Genomic DNA, 19,618 nt, shown 5'->3' on the forward strand with positions numbered 1-19,618 from the left:
TTGGTACTTTCCAAGTAATTCAGGTGTGCAAGACCAAATCTGAAGGCCATTATCCTGGTTGCTTTCTTTTGTACTTTTTCCAAGTCGCTAATCTCACCAACGTAGTAAGGGGACCACATGACACTTGCATATTCCAGATGGCTACGAACGAGGGATTGATATAATATTTTAACTGCCAAGATGTTTTTAAAATCTCCAGCGTAGAGCCTTACCTCGAATCTGTTTGATATGGTCACTGAAATCACCCTTTCTGCCGAAAACGACACCATGGTCGGAGATAGTGTCAACCTCTGCCCATCAACGAAATAGTCAAAACAATCAGTCACGAGGTCGGACAGTTTTAGAAAATTTAATTACCTTGCATTTGTTAATATTCAAAGGAAGACGATTCTGCTCGCGCCAATTATTGAAGCAGTCCAGTTCCCTCTGTAAACCAACACAGTCGTAAGTAGAAGACACTGAATTAAAAAAATTTAAATCATCCAATAAAGAAAACTTACAATCCTTGAATATACTACAGACATGATTGAAATAAACAAGAAATAATATGGGCCCGGAGTGAGAACCCTGAGGTACGCCAGAAAATGTAGAAATCTTATCCGATACAGATGGAACAAAAAACAAATCAAAACTTGGAGCAAATGCAACTTTGGGTGTGTCTCTTGCAGTTGTAAAAGCAGCAGCAAAAAGTTTCAAAATGCCGCTATATAGATATTTGGGAGGAAAGCAGACGAGTTTTATGCCGGTTCCACTCATTAACATAATAATTAACATGAGTTATTAATGAGAACAGAAAAAGAGCGACTAGATAGAAATGATTCGATGAAGGATAACAAAGGATCACCAACTCCAAGGATTTTCAACTTAAACAGAAAAATATCAATATCAACTCTATCGAAGGCCTTAGATAAATCTGTATATACAGCGTGAACACTATTTCCATTCTCAAGGGAATTAACAATAAAATCATAATAATGAAATAAATTTGTACTGGTGGATCTACCCCTTAAGAAACCATGCTGATTGATGTTAACATATGATCGAAAAGCCATGCTAAGGGCCTCAGCAAGAATGGAATCTAACATCTTGGCGAAAACAGAAGATTCGCAAACGGGTCTGTAATTAGCAATCAAGTGGGAATTACCTTTCTTATTTTTCCACGTAAGAATATTTCCATTTAACGGGAAAGATGCCTTCCCTGATACATCTTTGAAAAATAATTGTAAGTGGCAGAGCAATCGATGAAGAGCAAGTTTTATGCAATATGTGCACACATGAACTTCTGTACGGAATTACACAATTATATAAAAATTTCACATAAACATACTTTTTATAAAAATACAGTTAAGTGTTTAAATCAGACAATTTATCCGTGGATATTTCCGGGTTATTTTGTGCATCGTCGCAATCCGTAAAAGTAAGTCAATGTTTAATCAATACCCTGAGAGTGTAAAAGTCATCTCCCGATGAAACGCCCTCGTCGTCTTGAGCCGGATGAGATAGTTGGACCCTTGTCTAATCCCCCATCTTAGATATTTCAAAACAGGCTGGCGAGACCATCTCCCGAAATGGTTTAAGTAACAGTTTACGAGGTTAAAATAACTGTTTACAATCTTCGACGATACGTTTAACTGTCGACTTTCTCAAAAGGCTTGTTTTTCTCTTTTTGTAATATTTATAATACGGATTAATCGGCTGGAGGGAAAATACAAGGTATTAGACTTGATATGGTACCATTTAAGGATTTTAGATTAGCGTTAAGATAGCCAAGCCAGGCTGTTCGACCCCATTTGTATTGAATATCGAAAATAAAATTTTACAATTTTAAACTGATATAGTTTCTGAAATCTTTTCTCTTATATGTTAAATTTTTAATGATTAACTATTAAGATTGAGATCTGAACGAAAAAAATCTGAATAGGGAATTGTGTAAACGATGACAATTTAGAAATATATAATTCATTTTCCATGATGGTTGTGTGTGATAAATATTTGGTGATAAATTTGGACAGAATCTCTCGACAAGATTCCATGAAAAGAACTGCAACTATTTTTAATATATAGAACAGGCAGAAAATCTAATATGTTGATCTTATTTATTTTCAAAATTTATTCTCTACTACTCAAGAGATTCCGACGGAAAATATTTATTGTGTTATAAATAAGTATGATGCTGTTGATAGGGGGCTTAGTCTGCCAAAAGGAAACAGCGAGAATTTACGGCCTCGCGATCAGATTGTCACGATTTCATACAACATATTACTTTATCCTCATGAGGAATTGAAATGTAGACTGCTTGTATTTCAATTTTATTACTTACAATAGTTCAAAAGGAGTTTTAACTCGCGTAAAAGTTATTATAGAAATATATCAAGCTTGTTAGTTTTTAAGTTCTTGATTAAGTATAAAGCCGGAACACACGCCAATCCGATGTCAAATTTTCTATAAGATTGCATTACACAAACTATATTATTTCTACTTATATTAATTGCAACATACTTATGCTGATGTAAGCCGAATTAAAGAGATCAGAAATCCATGAGTTTAAATAAAAAATATTTAATTGTCGTGGTTTAAAAGAAAATTCACGAAAACCAAATATCGTTTTGTGATAGAATGAATTTTTCTAACAATTTATTACCTGATTTTTCTCATAATAACGCAATAAAGTCACTGAAATATTTTGCTCATGCTAAATGTTTTTACGTTTAGCCAAATAACTTCAAAATATTTGGTTCATGATTTAATATCAAAGTAATAATAAAACACTTCAACATTTAAACAATGATAGTATGTATGGAATATGTCAAGGCATAAAGCGAGACTATGCGGACCAAAATTTTATATTTGCAGGCCCCTCCAACACCTGTATTTTTTATATATAGTTTTAAAGTAAAGAGCCACAGTGCCATGCCATCAGTGTTACTGTAATATGTATTTTGATGAATATTACTGTACGGACTATATATAAATAAAATGCTTGTATATAAATATACATATGTACGCGCACATTTATATTTTTGTAAAGTAAAATGATACCAGGGATACTCACTCTCTTTCTCTCCCAAGCCATCTCTTCCTCTCACTCACTCATTCGAGAAAAACTTTAAGTAACTGTTTTAGTATGATGTCCTTCTTTTGAATGACTTATATTTTCTGTCTTTTATCTCTTTTCTTGTTTCTCTCTCTCCTTATTTCTTTCTCTCTCTCTCACTCTCTCTCTCTGTCTCTCTCTCTCTCTCTCCCGTTTTTTTGGTGTTATCTTACTATCTATCAATTATTTTATCAATGTGTCTACTTTTGTTTTTCGTGTTGTTTTACGATTCCTCACTAAATTTTCCAAGCGTTGTCCATTTATTTATCATTCTCTCTCTTTCTCATTCTCTCCCTCCCCCTCTCCCTCTTTCACTCTCTCTCTATCCAACACTAGCTCTCTCTTTCTCTCTTTCTCTCTCCCTCTCACTCATTCCAGGAAAACCTTAAGCAACTGTTTTAGTATGACCTCTTTCTTTTGTATGACTTATATTTCCTGTCTTTTATCTCTTTTCTTGTTTCTCTCTCTCCTCTTTTTCTCCCTCTTTCCCTCTCTCCTCTCTCTCCATTCTCTCTCTCCCTCTTTCTCTCTCTCTCTCTCTCTCTCTCTCTCTCTCTCTCTCTCTCTCTCTCTCTCTCTCCCGTTTTTGACGTTATCTGTCTATCTATTATTTTATCAATGGCTCTCTCTCCCTCTTTCTCCCTCTTTCTCCCTCCCTCTCTCTCTCTCTCTCTCTCTCTCTCTCTCTCTCTCTCTCTCTCTCTCTCCCGTTTTCGACGTTATCTGTCTATCCATCTATTATTTTATCTATGTGTCTACCTTTGTTTTTCGTTTTGTTTTACCATTCCTCACTAAATTTTCCAAGCATTGTCTATTTATTTATCTTTCTCCCCTCTCCCTTTTTCACTCTCTCTATCCAACGCCATCTCTCTCTTTCTCTCTTTCTCCCTTTTTCTCTTTCCTTCTCTCTTTTTCTCTCCCTCTCACTCATTCGAGAAAAACCTTAAGCAACTGTTTTAGTATGACTTATTTCTTTTATATGACTTATATTTCCTGTCTTTTATCTCTTTTCTTGGTTCTCTCTCTCTCTCTCTCTCTCTCTCTCTCTCACTCTCTCTCTATCTATCTATCTATCTATCTATCTCTCTCTTTATGTTGTCTTTTTTTCTTTTGCTTTCTTACTTGTTATCCCTTACTAAATTTTTCAATCTGTCAATTTATCAATTACTTTATCTTTTACAGTATATTTCTCGCTTCTTTTTTTGTTCATTCATATATTGTATCTATAAATATATCGATCTATCTATTTAGTTATCAATCTATCTTTCTCTCTCTCTCTCTTTCTTTTTCTCGTGCTTTGTCTATTCCTTTATCTATAATTTTATGTATAATTATCTATTACTTTCCAGACTATGTGTTTGTCTGAAAAAAGACTGTGAAGTTAAGATTTTGAGATGAAGAATTGTTAATTCATTATATTTAGTGGTATATTGACCAAATTACTTCTTTCATTCAATTATTATTTTTATGTAAGGACTTGGTTGAAATGAAAAAGCAAGTGTCACGAGCTGGATTCGAACCCACGACCTTCGGCTCAATACGCCGCTGCTCTACCACTCGAGCTATCGTGACCTCGATCCACTCGGACACTTACCTCCCATCTCAGCCTCACCTCTCGAATTTTCCCTCCTTTCTGCCACTTTTTCAAATGTCGTGTAATCAGGATTCCACTCTCAGCGACTTATGAAGTGACCACTGGGAGCTGTTATCATTTCTGAGCATCGGCGTATCTAGCCGAAGGTCTTGGGTTAGAATCCCGTTCGTGACACTCACTTTTTTATCTCAACCAAGACCTTACATAAAACGAATATATAATTGATTTACCAATAATTAAGTTACCACAATGCATTTATTGAAAAACATGAAATTTAAACAACAGCATGAGCAGGTTTGCTATCCATTCAGTGTTATTTTAATCAATCTAACTAGCAAATACAGAGTAAAAGAATTGTCAGAGGGGGTTGAGAACGACGAAAGTAAAAAAATACCCTTCTTTCATAAACTTCCAAGGAATCTTTTGAACCTTTTCTGCTCCGTTCAAAAACACAAAAACGTTATCGAGGTCAATGAAAACACAATCAAATGCATTAACGTAGCCTTTAAAAGAAATATTTTTCATAATGGGAACTGTATTTTCATCCGAAAGGGCTGTAAATCATGAACCGCGAGCCGATTGAAACGGGTTGTGAATAAAAGAAACCTTTATCAATAAACATAATTAACATTGTTGAGTTTATTAAGAATTTCTTAAATAAGGAGATTGTTTAAAAAGATAAAATGTGCTACACTTTTAATCGAGGCAATGTAAAACACATACAAATACACGTCTCATCCGTTTTTACAATCAGCTTTATAAATAAAAACCCACTGTTGATGAAAGTCGAAAAAGAAGACGTCGCCAAAAAAAGTGTTTCCTCTTTTGAAATATAACCCGGTAATCCGCCTTTGCAACACTGCAGTCCATAAATCAAAAGGCAATAAAGAACAACCGGTCTAATCGTCGCATAAAGTAAAATATTTCAGATTTTTATCTGTGAGGGTCTGTTAACAGATTGATTTCCTTCCTTTACGATGAAATAAATCAAAGCTGATTTATTTTAACACAATAGTAAATCACTGCTTTAACACCTGTAAATCCGTCTTGAGATATAATTTAAAGATAATCTTGATACCAAGGAGAGAGGGGAATTTTGAATAACTCTTCTAATCCCAAAGGAACAGATTTATTATATTGTAATAAATTATATCAAGACTTAAAGCAAAATCAAGCTCTCATAAAGTCATGTCTTTGGCGTTTTTCGAATCTATATCATTATAAATATTAATCGGGATCTTTTGTGAGAAAAAAAATACAATACTTAAAATCCAGAGAGAAAATATACTGGCTATAAAAGAAGATAAGGGAGGGAGGGAGGGAGAGAAAGAGAGAGAGAGAGTGAAAGAAAATGCTGAGAGAAATATAGAGACGTTGTTGTCATGTTACTCATTCAGTTCCTTTTGTTCTTGTAATTTGCAAATTGAATCGGATAAAAAAAAGTAACGACGATTAAAAAACGGAAGTAATTGAATCAACTCACATTACAAAATACAATTAAGAATAAAGGAATTGAACTTTCCTGTAACTGTGTGCTGTAATTCTTCTTATAACTCTTTGGGCCTTAGATGGTGTTTGTGTTTTTAGCCTCACACTAATGGGCGATAATCTCTCCAGCGAGGATTCTTTCGTGCGGGGACAGAGCCAAGCTTTCTCTGAGCACGGTGATAGGCTCCATGTTAGCCTGCATCTCCATGGCTGGTATCGGAGTGGACTTGGGACTTAGCACAATTCTGGAGAATATCTAGCTTTTGCAGAGTAGTTTGTAGTTCCTAGGTTGCTTTCTTTTCCGGTCCATCCACAGTCGTCGTTCTCCTCACATCACACCCGTAACACCCGCTCATTGATTGACCTTATCCGCAACATACAACCCATACCTTCGAAAGATCCTTTCTGGACTCTGGAACTCCCTTCCCTTTTCTTTTCTTCACGCTGTCTCCTTTTCCCCCTTTTAAATCCAACCTGTATAATCACCTCCTCTCCCTCCAATCAGAGACCTAACAATTAATTAAGGTTTTTAGTTGAGATGAAAAAAAGTCAATGGCACGAGCGGGATTCGAACCCACGATTTTCGGCTAGATACGCCGCTGCTCTACCAGATAAGCTATCGTGACCTCGATTCACTCGGACATCAACTTCCCATCTCAACCCCACCTTTTGAATTTGAGATGGGAAGTTGGTGTCCGAGTGGATCGAGGTCACGATAGCTCAGGTGGTAGAGCAGCGGCGTATCTAGCCGAAGATCGTGGGTTCGAATCCCTCNTCTCAATGAAGATCGAAACGTTGGCACGATAAAGAAAATGTTTTTCTGAAACCTACATCACACCAGACCGCATCTCACGATTTCTGAATAATTATTGACTAACGGTCACTAACCATCACACATTCTTGTTATTTTTTCTTATGACTTGCCTTACCTGAACATTGTGCCAAGATTTTTATTCCATTTTATTCTTAATTTTATAGAAGGAACTTCCTTTATTCATTTCATGTATATTATTCTTAGGGAACACCAGTCCCAGAATAAAGTTATTTTTCTTCTTCTTCTTAGTTTGCAAAGTTGTTATTAGATTGGGCACCTTTGCCCCAGTAAATTCGATAATAATTGTCGACAGCAATTTTTTTAATGAATAATTGCTGGTGATAGAATGAAGTAATTTAAATAATAAAAGAACCTAATAAAATTCGCGCAATTTTGTATTAAATTTTTATTACTAACATTTGCTTATTTTATTTTCCATGTGATGACTGTGCTATTTTGGTGATTGTTTTGGAAAAGTCGGAACTTTCAGTTTATGCTGTATAAAATTAGCATATATTTTTATTAACCGACGTTTCGGAGCTTGAATGCTAACAAATAGTAATCGATGTTTAAATTCTATTTGAAAATATTCAATACTTTACAAAACGACTAAAATTCGTACAAAAAAAATGTTCAGACTAAATGATCGGAACGACCTACGTTCATCACCCGGCAGACCCTGAGTGGAAAACTTATTAAAATTTAGCTCAGAAATAAAACGTAGAAACTCCGGACCATATAAGCTTAAAGATAGATTAAGAATGTAAAAGTTTCTGCTTACTTGGGGCCGAATTATCACCGTGTTCCTCCGGATTAGGCCGGTCCAACTTCACCCCTATATCACCGTAATTATGCCCGTATCTGAGCTTAAATCCTCGGGTTTGTTTTGATTTTGTTTACCCCTGGGAACGGGGTGAGTAAACCGGGAGTCAAAACTCGCATGATAAATAATAGAAAACGAGTCGTTTTCGGTGGTGAAACTAGCCGGCCGGTCTTGAACCCGACGCTTAATATCGCCCGGGCGGAGATCAAGTTTTACGACCGGCCGCCTATCCTCATATGAGAGGATTTTTATCTTGGACGAGACCGGCACCGAATTATTATGAATTTCCTCTCTGGAACGACTGCGTCTTTCTCGGTCGAGATATATATAAAGAAGCCATCAACAACTGGGAGGGTGCACTCCTTTAGAACTCATTTGCGTCGGGACAGTTCAACTTTTAAAAAGTTACTAATACTCCAAATATACTTTGGAAAGGATCGAACAAGAAAAAAATATTATATAGAAAAGTTCGACGTGTATTTTGATTCATGAGATAACTTAAAACTTGTTACCATCTCGAGTTATCATGAAAGAAAATCTTGTACCTTAGCCAAAGTAAAATTGTAAATATTGGTGATTTAATCTTGTAATATTTTATGATTATATCCATTTATAACATGCCAGATATATGTATAATTAACATCTGTTTTTCGTAGTCTTTGTATTATTCGGGATACATATTTTACGTGAAAGTCTTTCTATTTTCTATCATTTCTTTCCTTAATTTCTATGTTCCTTTTTTTCATTTCTTTATCTCTTGGTTTATTATTTCCACCTATGTTTTCACATACATTTCTTCTTTTGCTGTAACTTTTTTCCTTATAATGTTCTTTCAATTAACTCCACTTTGCATATGTATATATTTCTATTTGTTTCTCTTTTTCTCTCTCTCCCTCTCACCCTCTCTTTCTCTCCCTTCCTCCCTCTCTCTCTCCTCCCCCTCTCTCCCCTCTCTCACCCCCTCTCACTCTCTCGCCCTCTCTATCTCTCCCTCTCACTTCACTCCCTCTCTCTCTCTCTCTCTCCCTCTCACTCTCTCTCCCTCTCACTTCACTCCCTCTGTCTCTCTCTCTCCCTCCCTCCCTCTCACTCTCTCTCCCTCTCTTCCTCTCACTCTCTCTCTCCCTTTCACTCTCTCCCCTCTCTCTCTCTCCTTCTTTCTCTCTCACTCCCTCTCAGTCTCTCTCGCTCGCTCTCTCTCTCACCCTCTCTTCCTCTCACTCTCTCTCCCTCTCTCTCTCTCCCCGTCTCACTCTCTCTCCCTCTCTCCCTCCCTCTCACTCTCTCTCCCTCTCTTCCTCTCACTCTCTCTCCCTCTCTCTCTCTCTCTCCCTTTCACTCTCTCCCACCTCTCTCTCTCTCTCCTCCTTTCTCTCTCACTCCCTCTCAGTCTCTCTCGCTCGCTCTCTCTCACCCTCTCTTCCTCTCCTCTCTCTCCCTCTCTCCCCGCCTCACTCTCTCTCCCTCTCTCCCTCCCTCTCACTCTCTCTCCCTCTCTCTCCCTCTCTCTCTCTCTCTCTCTCTCTCTCTCTCTCTCTCTCTCTCTCTCTCTCTCCCGTTTTCGACGTTATCTGTCTATCCATCTATTATTTTATCTATGTGTCTACCTTTGTTTTTCGTTTTGTTTTACCATTCCTCACTAAATTTTCCAAGCATTGTCTATTTATTTATCTTTCTCCCCTCTCCCTTTTTCACTCTCTCTATCCAACGCCATCTCTCTCTTTCTCTCTTTCTCCCTTTTTCTCTTTCCTTCTCTCTTTTTCTCTCCCTCTCACTCATTCGAGAAAAACCTTAAGCAACTGTTTTAGTATGACTTATTTCTTTTATATGACTCTCTCTCTCCCTCTCTCTCTCCCTTTCACTCTCTCCCCCTCTCTCTCTCCCTCTTTCTCTCTCACTCCCTCTCAGTCTCTCGCTCGCTCTCTCACTCTCTCTCTCTCTCTCTCTCTCTCTCTCTCTCTCTCTCTCTCTCTCTCTCTCTCTCTCTCTCTCTCTCTCTCTCTTTTGAGCGTCAAAACATACCATATATATATATAATAATATATTGAAAAATTAAATGACCAAATTGAAAAATTCATCGTGATGGGCAAGTAATTTTGTTTCATTACAATTTATATTTTACCAAAAGTAGGGCGATATTTACGCCTGTTTCCTTGTCTTGTTTTTTGAGAAATTTACGAACGAAATATAAACGAAATATAAATTTATGTGAACGAAATATAAATGATAGCATGTAAAATAAACAACCATTTTTATTCAGTTAAACTAAATGATCAGATAAAATGAAATTTCTGTATGTAGTTCTTACTTTATTGACCAAATTTGGAACAACTATTTGAGAGACTACAGTAAATAAACTAATAATTTTCATCCAGTTAAATTCAACTGTTTGCTAGAAATGTAGTTTACATTACAGATTATTACCCGATTTTCTCTCTTTCTCTGAAAATCTAGTGCCAGATTTTAACCAAATTTGATATAACTTTTAATTACACGATGCTAAATAAAAGAACTTATTCAATTATCTTCACTATATTTGTAGATATTCCCAAGCATATATTTGAAATTGTTACCAAAACTAGCTTTTAAACAAAACTCTGAACCTCCTGTCAATTTTGCAATAGTTTTTGACAGAATTTGGTATACCTTTTATACACACTAAGTCAAATAAATAATACTAATTTTCATGAAATTATCCATCAGTTTTATACAAGTTCCCAAGTTTACATTTCACATTGTTCTCAGAAATAGCTTGGAAAAAATTTGAATCTAGTGTCTTACTAGATTTTAACGAAATTTGGTATGCTTATTTAGGACGCAATGTTGAATAAATGGAGCATTTTTCATTAAACTTTCTTTACTAATTTTCTAGCTATTCTCAAGTATACATTTGGAATTGATCGTAAAAACAGCTTTAACAAATCTCTAAATGTAGTGTCTAATATTTTAACCGGATTTTAAATTTGGTTTACCTATTTGAAACCCAATAATAAATGAAAGAACAAATTTTAGATTTTGGTCGATTTTTTGCTATTTGCTTTGAATGATTTAATCATATTCAAACATGAAACGATAATGACCGAATTTCATCCCTTTTTTATGCTGACAATATGATAATTACTTGCTTTTATACACTACAACAAACCATTTTCAGGAGTGAAAAATGTAAAACACGATGTATGACTTGATTTCGCCATGTTCGATCTTCTAAAAAGGGCCTAGATATTTTTTCTTCTTATTCGAGAGCATATTTTTCGACTAGCTATGAATAAATTACCGTTGACAGAGCATCATTTATTTTATTTTATTCTTTTGGATGTTTCCCTATTTTAAATTTATAATTTAAAGTTGGGACAGAAAGATCTACAATCCATGTGTACTGCCAGAGCCGTTTATTTTATTTTTTTTATCTGGGCTATTGCAAAAAAGATATTTGAGAAAGTTCACATTTGTCTTGTTTCGTTTATAATTATTTCTTTAAAGAAAAGCGATTGTAAATAATTTTTTTTTTATCGGATTAAATATTTTGAAAAGATCATTGGCTTAGCGTTCAAAATCTAGATTTGAAGATAAAGAGTTGAGTGGCATATAAGCGTAGGCGTCTTTCAAAAGTGGCAGGCGTTGCAGACCGAGGTGCAGGACACCTCGTAATTTATCAAGAAAAGCACAACAGGCCGTGTCGGCAATTGAAAAAGATCCGCGAGAGAGAGTCCCACGTGAAAAAAATAAAAAACAAGAAGAAAAAGATTAATTAAAACTTGTGAGCCTTGTTAAAGATTGAAAAGTTCGTGACCGTGTGGGTGACAATCGGCTCTTTACCTCTGATTATATCACACTGACGTGTCAAAACGATTGTGGCTCGGAGGTGGGTCTTTTCTTGTTTTTCATAGAGCTGAGAGAAGAACCTAGAAAAACCTAGAAAGAATCTAGAAAAAACACTTACAATTACAAACTTATACTTAAGTCTTTACTTAAGACATATATTACTTAATAATAATAAAGTTTATTAAATTTATAAGCAAGATTATAATAAAGAAAACATAAATGTACTCGAAGTTCTTTTCAGAGGATCTTCGGAAGAGGTCAAAACAGAGAAAACNCGTCTTTAAGTGTTATTTGTTTGTATATCTCGAGGTTCTCCAGTATGTTTAGTTTTCGTCCTTTTTGTGCGTTGTGTATTAATGTCATGCTTGTTTCTATTGTCTCAACCAACACCAGGAAAAAACAAAAAACCAACAACGCACAAATAATAACTGACAATGGAAATAACCGCCACCAAGACCGAGCAACGAGCACGGAGACCACGCCCCCTAACGCAACGCCCCCAGCGACAAGCGACGGACGCATTACTGTATAAACCCTACTCAGACTAAATGACAGACAGCTTTTCACTGAAGATGGCGTAATGCCGAAACGCGTTTGAATAACTCAAACTAGGTCGGTGGAGGAATATCAAGTACTCCACCGACCAAACGGAATGAGTGTACTGTATGGATGTATTTAAGTGTATGAATGTATTTATTTGTATGAATGTTGTGTTTGAACGGGTATTGAATATAGACTTAGTGGGGGGCTGAAATGACCTAGATGTCGGAAGCCCCAGCAAAAAAATAAAAAATAAAAAATAAAAATAAAAAAATAACTCAAACAAAAAACCCGCATGTGAAGACAGACCTAGCAGTGCCCGTGTAGTTCAACATGACTAACTATTGGCTATTTTATTACTCGATGAACTATATTTGGATCAAATTTGGGTAGTCTTATTAAAGGCCCTATATTGAATAAATGAACTGATTTCTGTTTAGTTATTTTTAAGAGTTTGCATGATATATTGAAGCATAAATTTAGGATTTTTTCCAAAAAAAGCTTTTAGAAAATGTTTGATTATAACGCATATTCTTTGATTAGATTGTAACTAAATTCAATTCAGAACTCCATAATTACTAGACAATTGAAGTTTCATAGGTTTTATCGTGTTGTTTTGTGAAATTTGTTAGATACGTTAAAATATCGTGTTAGAACAGCGGCGTATTAGCCGAAGGTCGTGAGTTCGAATCCCGCACGTACGGGACTTTTTTTCAACTTCGAAACTTTTTCATTTCAACCAAAACATTACTTAAAAATATTAATTAATTGAATGAAGGAATTTGGTCAATAGATCACTAAATATAATGGATATTAAAATGTTCATTTTATATTGTTATGAAATTAAAGCGAAGTAAATCTCAAAATAATTGCCTTTTCTTTGGAAACTTTGATCAAATTTGTTTCACCTATACAGAACATTGTATGTAACGAAGAAATTAGTTTTTTCTCGTTTTTTTTTCGTGTGATATTTTAAACTTTTCATATGAGATTATTCGTGCACATAGAAAAATTTATCTCATCAGATTTTTACCAAATTTGGTACGAGTACGTTGGAAAATGTTAATAATAATTAAATAATAAAAGAACTAAATTTAATATTATATCTTGTGAAGTTTGCTGGATTACCACGACACCTTGAGTTCACATCAACCTAATTCTCCTCAATTCTTCTACATCTCCCTTTTAAAGGTTTTACACCCAAAAGTTGTATAAAGTCTATAATTAAATTCAATAATGGTAGTACTTAACAATTTTACGTTTGCTCATTTACACTATAAGAAAACGCAGGGACAAAATATTTTAGCGTCATTTTATGTACCGTTGAGGGTAAAGCTTTTATCATGTATTGCCTGCATAACTGCCGCCCAAACAGGAAAGCTAATAAAAGTAAGCGATAAAAAAAGGTCTCTTTTTAGGTAGGGCAGGAAAGGAAACAGAGGTGGAATTGCAAAAAGGTTGAGTAGGTCGGACATTCCACCCCCGAAGCACATCCACCTCTCGTAATTCTTCTACCATCGACAACTTTCCCAGTGTTAAGGCCGAGTGAAAAACAAAAACATTCCCTTCCAAATGGCAAATAGCAGTTTTACCAAGCCCTCGAGCCGTTTATAATAATCATCTAATATCGGATTCGTTGAAAACTGTTTAAAAGACCCGTTGTAACACTTTTTCGGAATCCAGGCTCTGTAATTCATTACCAAAAGGCAGTTAATTGCGACTTTTTTGACAGGGGATATTTCTCGGTGAAAAAGGGAAGGAATTGCATCAATTTCCATAACATTAACGGCCGCCCTAAATCAAAGTCCCACTATAAAAATTAAAAGAGAAAAAAAAGTCGATCAGAGGCTAATATTTGATTTCTTGCTGACACTTCGTATAAAAAGAACCAAACGAGTCTGGCAAACTAGTCCGGCGGCCTCTCGGCTTCATCTGCACAGGCTTTCGATGTAAATAAAAAATAATTGCGATCTTCAACTCGAAGCACGTGTTCCCATTTTGCAGTTTCTAATACTGCGAGCAATTATCTCGCACAAATGGTAAAACTCCATATCAAGTTATCAAAATTTATCAACCTGTCGGGATAATAATAACAATTTTTTTTTTAATTTTCCCTTCCTATTTGCCATTTTTCAAAAAAAAAAGTGAGGTTGAGATGGGAAGTAGTGTCCTAGTGGATCGAAGTCACGATAGCTCAAGTGGTTAAAGCAGCGGCGTATTTAGCCGAAGGTTGTGGGTTCGAATCCCGCTCGTGGCACTGACTTTTTTATCTCAACCTCTACCTTAAATACAGATTAATTAATTGAAAAATAATAATAATAATAATCCATTATATTTAGTGGTCTATTGACCAAATTATTTCTTTCAATTAATTAATTTTTATGTAAGGTTTTGGTTGAAATGAAAAAGTTACTGCCACGAGCGGGATTCGAAGGTCGTGGGTTCGAATCCCGCTCGTGACGCTGACTTTTTTATCTCAACCACTACCTTAAATACAGATTAATTAATTGAAAAATAATAATAATAATAATCCATTATATTTAGTGGTCTATTGACCAAATTATTTCTTTCAATTAATTAATTTTTATGTAAGGCTTTGGTTGAAATGAAAAAGTTACTCCCACGAGCGGAATTCGAACCTACGACCTTCGGCTAAAAGGAAGGAAAGATTCGAAAGGTTGTGGGTTGAGATGGGAATTTGGTGTCCGGGTTGATCGAAGTTACCATACCTCAAGTGTTCAGAGCAGCGGAGTATTTAGTCGAAGGTCGTGGGTTCGAATCTCGCTCGTGACACTGACTTTTTTATCTCAACCACTACCTTAAATACAGATTTAATTGAAAGAATAATCATAATAATATGAGAAGTTTGATTGAGTTTTAAACTGCAGCCATTTCAACTTGTTTTATTACTGACTCTCTGTTTTTATACGTATACTATGTCGATATCTTAAAATGCTTACCTTACATTTGTACCTCAGGTTGTCAACAACATAATAGACATGAGACATACAATACATATACAGGGTGTTACAGGGTTAAATTTCACTACTAGTCAAACGTCATACTTTTAATGAAAACATTTATTCGTTGGTGACAAAAATCAGATACGTTCTTCTCGTGGCATGGACAACCAGAGGAGCCCTGATTTCACCCAAATAGATTTTTACATAAGGGGGAACTCTGAAAAGTGCAGTGGTACCGCACACCCATCGAAACGAGGGGACGGCCATAGAGAAAATTGAAATCACGTGCAATGACGTGAGGTAAGAAGGGAAGAATGCAGTCACGTGGGCTGGTTGCTCTATGTTGCATGTGTATCCAATACGATGGAAAGCATTTCGAACAATACAAATTTCCTAAAAATGCATAATTAAATGAAGTTTCATTTTCATTGTAGTTTTCTTTAATTATGTACACTTTATCAAAAGAATAGATCTGATTTTTGTTGCCAACTAAAAATATGACATGTACGATGTTTTGGGCTCGATATCACGTTTTTCAACCTTAGAAAGGAGATTTCACTAAACTACAAAAAATGTAAGAGTGAGTATGCCCTTGGAGTATTTTCAAAATAAGGCAACTTTGGCGAAATCTCCGAAAATTTTGATGAAAAAGTCATTGTACGGGCCACAATTGAGTACGTCCAAAAAAACATGGGTTTTACCATTTGTTATCCTTTGACAGCTAGGTATTCGGAAGCGCGAATTTTCCAATGGAAATGTACTTATCTTGTGGAAAATTTAGTATAGTTTGCTAAATAAAGGCCAAATTTGTATTTTAATAAAGCTTAAGTTGACAAATTACGATGTTATGTACAAAAAATCTGATTTTAGACTAAAATTACAAAAATGTTCTCAAGAAAGAGTCAAGATAGAAATCTTGTTCTGGAGGCACAAAACTACGTTTTAGTTAATGAATCCAACATGGCAGTATTGACATTTATCCCTGTAACACCCTGTATATACCTCACTACAAACATAGAGGTTGGGTTTATGTTAATTTGTAGGAATGAATGTAATTTATTAGCGTGAAAGGAAGAGGTTGCTTAACCACTACCCGAGGAATATCGACTGGGGGTATGAAAGTGACCAGATTTTTGTATTTGCATCGGCGTTGTGTTTATGTTAATTTGTTAGAATGAATGTAATTTATTACCTGCATATTAAATCAATATAATTGTTTATTTTGCAAAATTAAACCAGGCTTATTAGAACTAATAAGCCATAAGATTTTCAGATATTTGCTGCAATCTTTCAAATAGGTTCGCGTCGAGGAATATCAAGTGGGATGGGTGTGTGACGTTTGGAGAGTAAAAGTAAATATTAGCGAGAATGGAGCAGGTTCGTCCCTGCCCCAAAGAAATATCGATTACTTTGGGTGGGTAAATGTGACCTGATTCCTATGTTTGTATCGGCTGTTGTATTTATATTAATTTGTTAGTGTGAATGTAATTTATTAGCGTGAAAGGAGCAGGTTGCTTAATCCCGTCTCGAAGAATATCGAGTACTCTTGGGGTGTGAATGTGACCAGATTTTAGTATTTGCATCAGGGTTGTGTTTATGTTAATTGATTGGAATGAATGTAATTTATTAGCGTGAAAGGAAGAGGTTGCTTAACCACTACCCGAGGAATATCGACTACTCTGGGGTGTGAATAATATGAATATAGGTGAATAATAACCTGCTCCTTTCACGCTAATAAATTACACTCACTCTAACAAATTAACATAAATACAACAGCCGATACAAACATAGGAATCAGGTCACATTTACTCACCCAAAGTAATCGATATTTCCTTGGGGCAGGGACGAATACTCCATTCTCGCTAATACTTACTTTTATTATCCAAACGTCCACCTAAGAGTATTTGATATTCCTCGACGCGAACCCATTTGAAAGATTGCAGAAAATATCTGAAAATCTTATGGCTTAATAGTTCTAATAAGCCTATTTTAGTTTTGCAAAATAAACAATTATATTGATTTAATTTGCAGGTTTTATGAGGGGGTGTTATGGTTCCTAGTGAACTTTCACGATCATAGTTAAGTTGTTGAGCTCTTGTACAAACTGTTCATTACAATTGTATATTTTATTAATATTTTAATCTTTTTTTCAGATTACGATTATGGATTGGGTCATCAGGGATAACTATACGAATCCAGAGCTGAACGCGACGAGCACTTCGGAAGAAATCAACTCGTTCTACTTCTATCAGGTAAGGAAGCGCAAACTGGTCTCTCGAAATTGTTAATTGGCCTAAAATTAATGTAATTAATGTACGGTCGACCTTCGGGCGTTGGATTTGCATAAGTCGCCGGTCGCCGTTTTTGCGGAGATTTTCGCATTTCTTCCGTCCTGGCCGGAGGCGACAAATCATCTTTTTCCGACCCTTGGCCGTTCATCACTCCTCAAGTAATTGGGATTGAATTTTTAATAGCCGTGTCTCGCCGTTATCGCTCTGTGTTTTCGGTCATATTTTATTCATGTTTACCAAACTCTGCCATGGTGTTTTACTCATTTTTCCCCTCTTTGTTTTTTTATTATCCCAGACCAGACGCTGAGTATTTAAATAAAATGACTCAAAAACAACTCCCAAGTACGCACTTACTTACATTCGACCAAATCCCAGGAAATCGTTTATATTATGATCTATATTTACGCAAATAACAATCGTTTATAAAAAAAAATTATAATAGAAAAAATAAAAATGCTATGAGTGCAAAAAATATTCATATATTCACTCCCGGTTCTATTTTATGTCATTTCTCAATTATTTCGTTACCCAGCCTTTAAATTTGAATAAATTAGTCCAATTTTTCAAGGATTAAAGAAGTTTTATTCAAAATTTGATATCATGTTATTTTAGTAGTTCGTAGATCACTTTTGTTCAGTGGATAAAGTAAGGGACTTCAAATTTCCCCTTGCTCCATACATTTCTTTTTTTCTCCCGTGAACCACTTTATTAATTGGTTGTAAAAGAGTTTTAATTAATTAAACTAATTTAATTGTGTAATAGATAGTTAAAAAATGGAGACATCTTGAAGTGTTGTGTTTGACGTGACGACTTGTGTTTTATATTTTCATCTTATCAACAAATACTATTTCTTAACTTATTAAATACATTTTTTATAGTCTTTGTGTCATTCTCGAGGCGGTATTTGTCAGAGACATTTATAATATATAAAAATATCAAAACTCAAGAAAAAAAAGTGCTGCACATAACGAAAAGTGTTCTTTTCTAGGCAACAATCGTAAGAAAGAAGGAAAAATACTCTGAGTTATATAGATATTGAAAACCGATATTTGTTAAGATCGATTTTTCTGTCAAGAGGAACAGCAAAAAATCATAGGTCTTTTGGTTTGCAAAACTTTATGACGGACAAAAAAAAACCACTGAGATATAGCATAAAAACTGTTTATTGTTTAAATAAAGAAAAACTCGTCTACAAATATGCCAGGATATGACGAACAATCTTCTTTTCTATGCAGGAACTCGAAGAAAAAATATTCTGAGCGATCTAGATTTTATTGCAAACACATAATTGTGAAGAACACCTTTTTTTGTCGTACTCTAATTAAATAATGAAGACCTGCGAATAACATACAATGAACGTTTTGTACTCATGACTCAAGAGGGGCAGCAAAAAAGTTTGGCGTAAATCTTTTGGCTTGCGAAACTTGATGATGAACAGAAAAACACGAGGAAAGTCTGTTTATTGTTTAAATAAAAATATGCCAGGATATAACGAAAATGTTCTTTTCTATGCAAGAACACGAAGAAAAAAATACTCTGTGCTATCTAGATTTTATTGAAAACAGACAATTTTGAAAAACACGTTTTTCTGTGTTTTTCTAATTTAATAAGAAAAGCCTGCAAATAACATACAATGCACTTTTTGTGCTTATAACTCAAGAGGAACAGCAAAAAGGTTTGACGTAAGTCTAATGATTTGCGAAACTTCATGACGAACAAAAAAGCACGCAGAAAGTCTGTATTTTGTGGTATTCTAATTAAATAATGAAGACCTGCAAATAACACACAATGAACTTTTTGTGCTCATAACTCAACTGGAACATCAAAAACATTTGATGCAAATCTTTTGGTTTCTGAAACTGACGAACAAAAAAACATATATATAGCGGGCAATATGTTTATTTTCTGAAGGAAATAAAATAAAAGGTACAATAATATGCTTAAAATGGGAGACTTAAGACTGTTCCTTGCGCCACGCCTGCCCATTCCCCTCTTTGGAGCAGCCTATCTAATTTATAATTTTTTATTATATAACACGTATTTTTTATACTTATTCCCTTTTTATATTGATAATTTGTGTGTTTTGTAAATAAATCTTTGTTTTATTTTTACATTAAATTTGTTGGATGTTTCGGGAATTCACATCATCATCAGCTCTACAATATCCTTTTTTTAATTGACCATGT

The 19,618-nt window shown here is 35.0% G+C and overlaps 1 protein-coding gene across 3 annotated transcripts in view; it reads left to right on the top strand.

The window, feature by feature from the left end:
- LOC106666320 (cardioacceleratory peptide receptor-like) overlaps positions 1–19,618 on the top strand; it is a 70,240-nt gene that overhangs the window by 30,090 nt on the left and 20,532 nt on the right. For all 3 annotated transcript variants that reach the window (XM_014393419.2, XM_014393417.2, XM_014393418.2), the window contains one exon: positions 17,295–17,393. In XM_014393419.2, coding sequence (XP_014248905.2) covers positions 17,295–17,393 — 99 coding nt within the window. The remainder of the gene's footprint in view (positions 1–17,294; positions 17,394–19,618) is intronic.

The sequence above is a fragment of the Cimex lectularius genome, unplaced genomic scaffold, assembly GCF_000648675.2.
Source record: "Cimex lectularius strain Harlan isolate CLEC.00 unplaced genomic scaffold, Clec_2.1 scaffold236, whole genome shotgun sequence".
NCBI lineage: Eukaryota > Metazoa > Arthropoda > Insecta > Hemiptera > Cimicidae > Cimex > Cimex lectularius.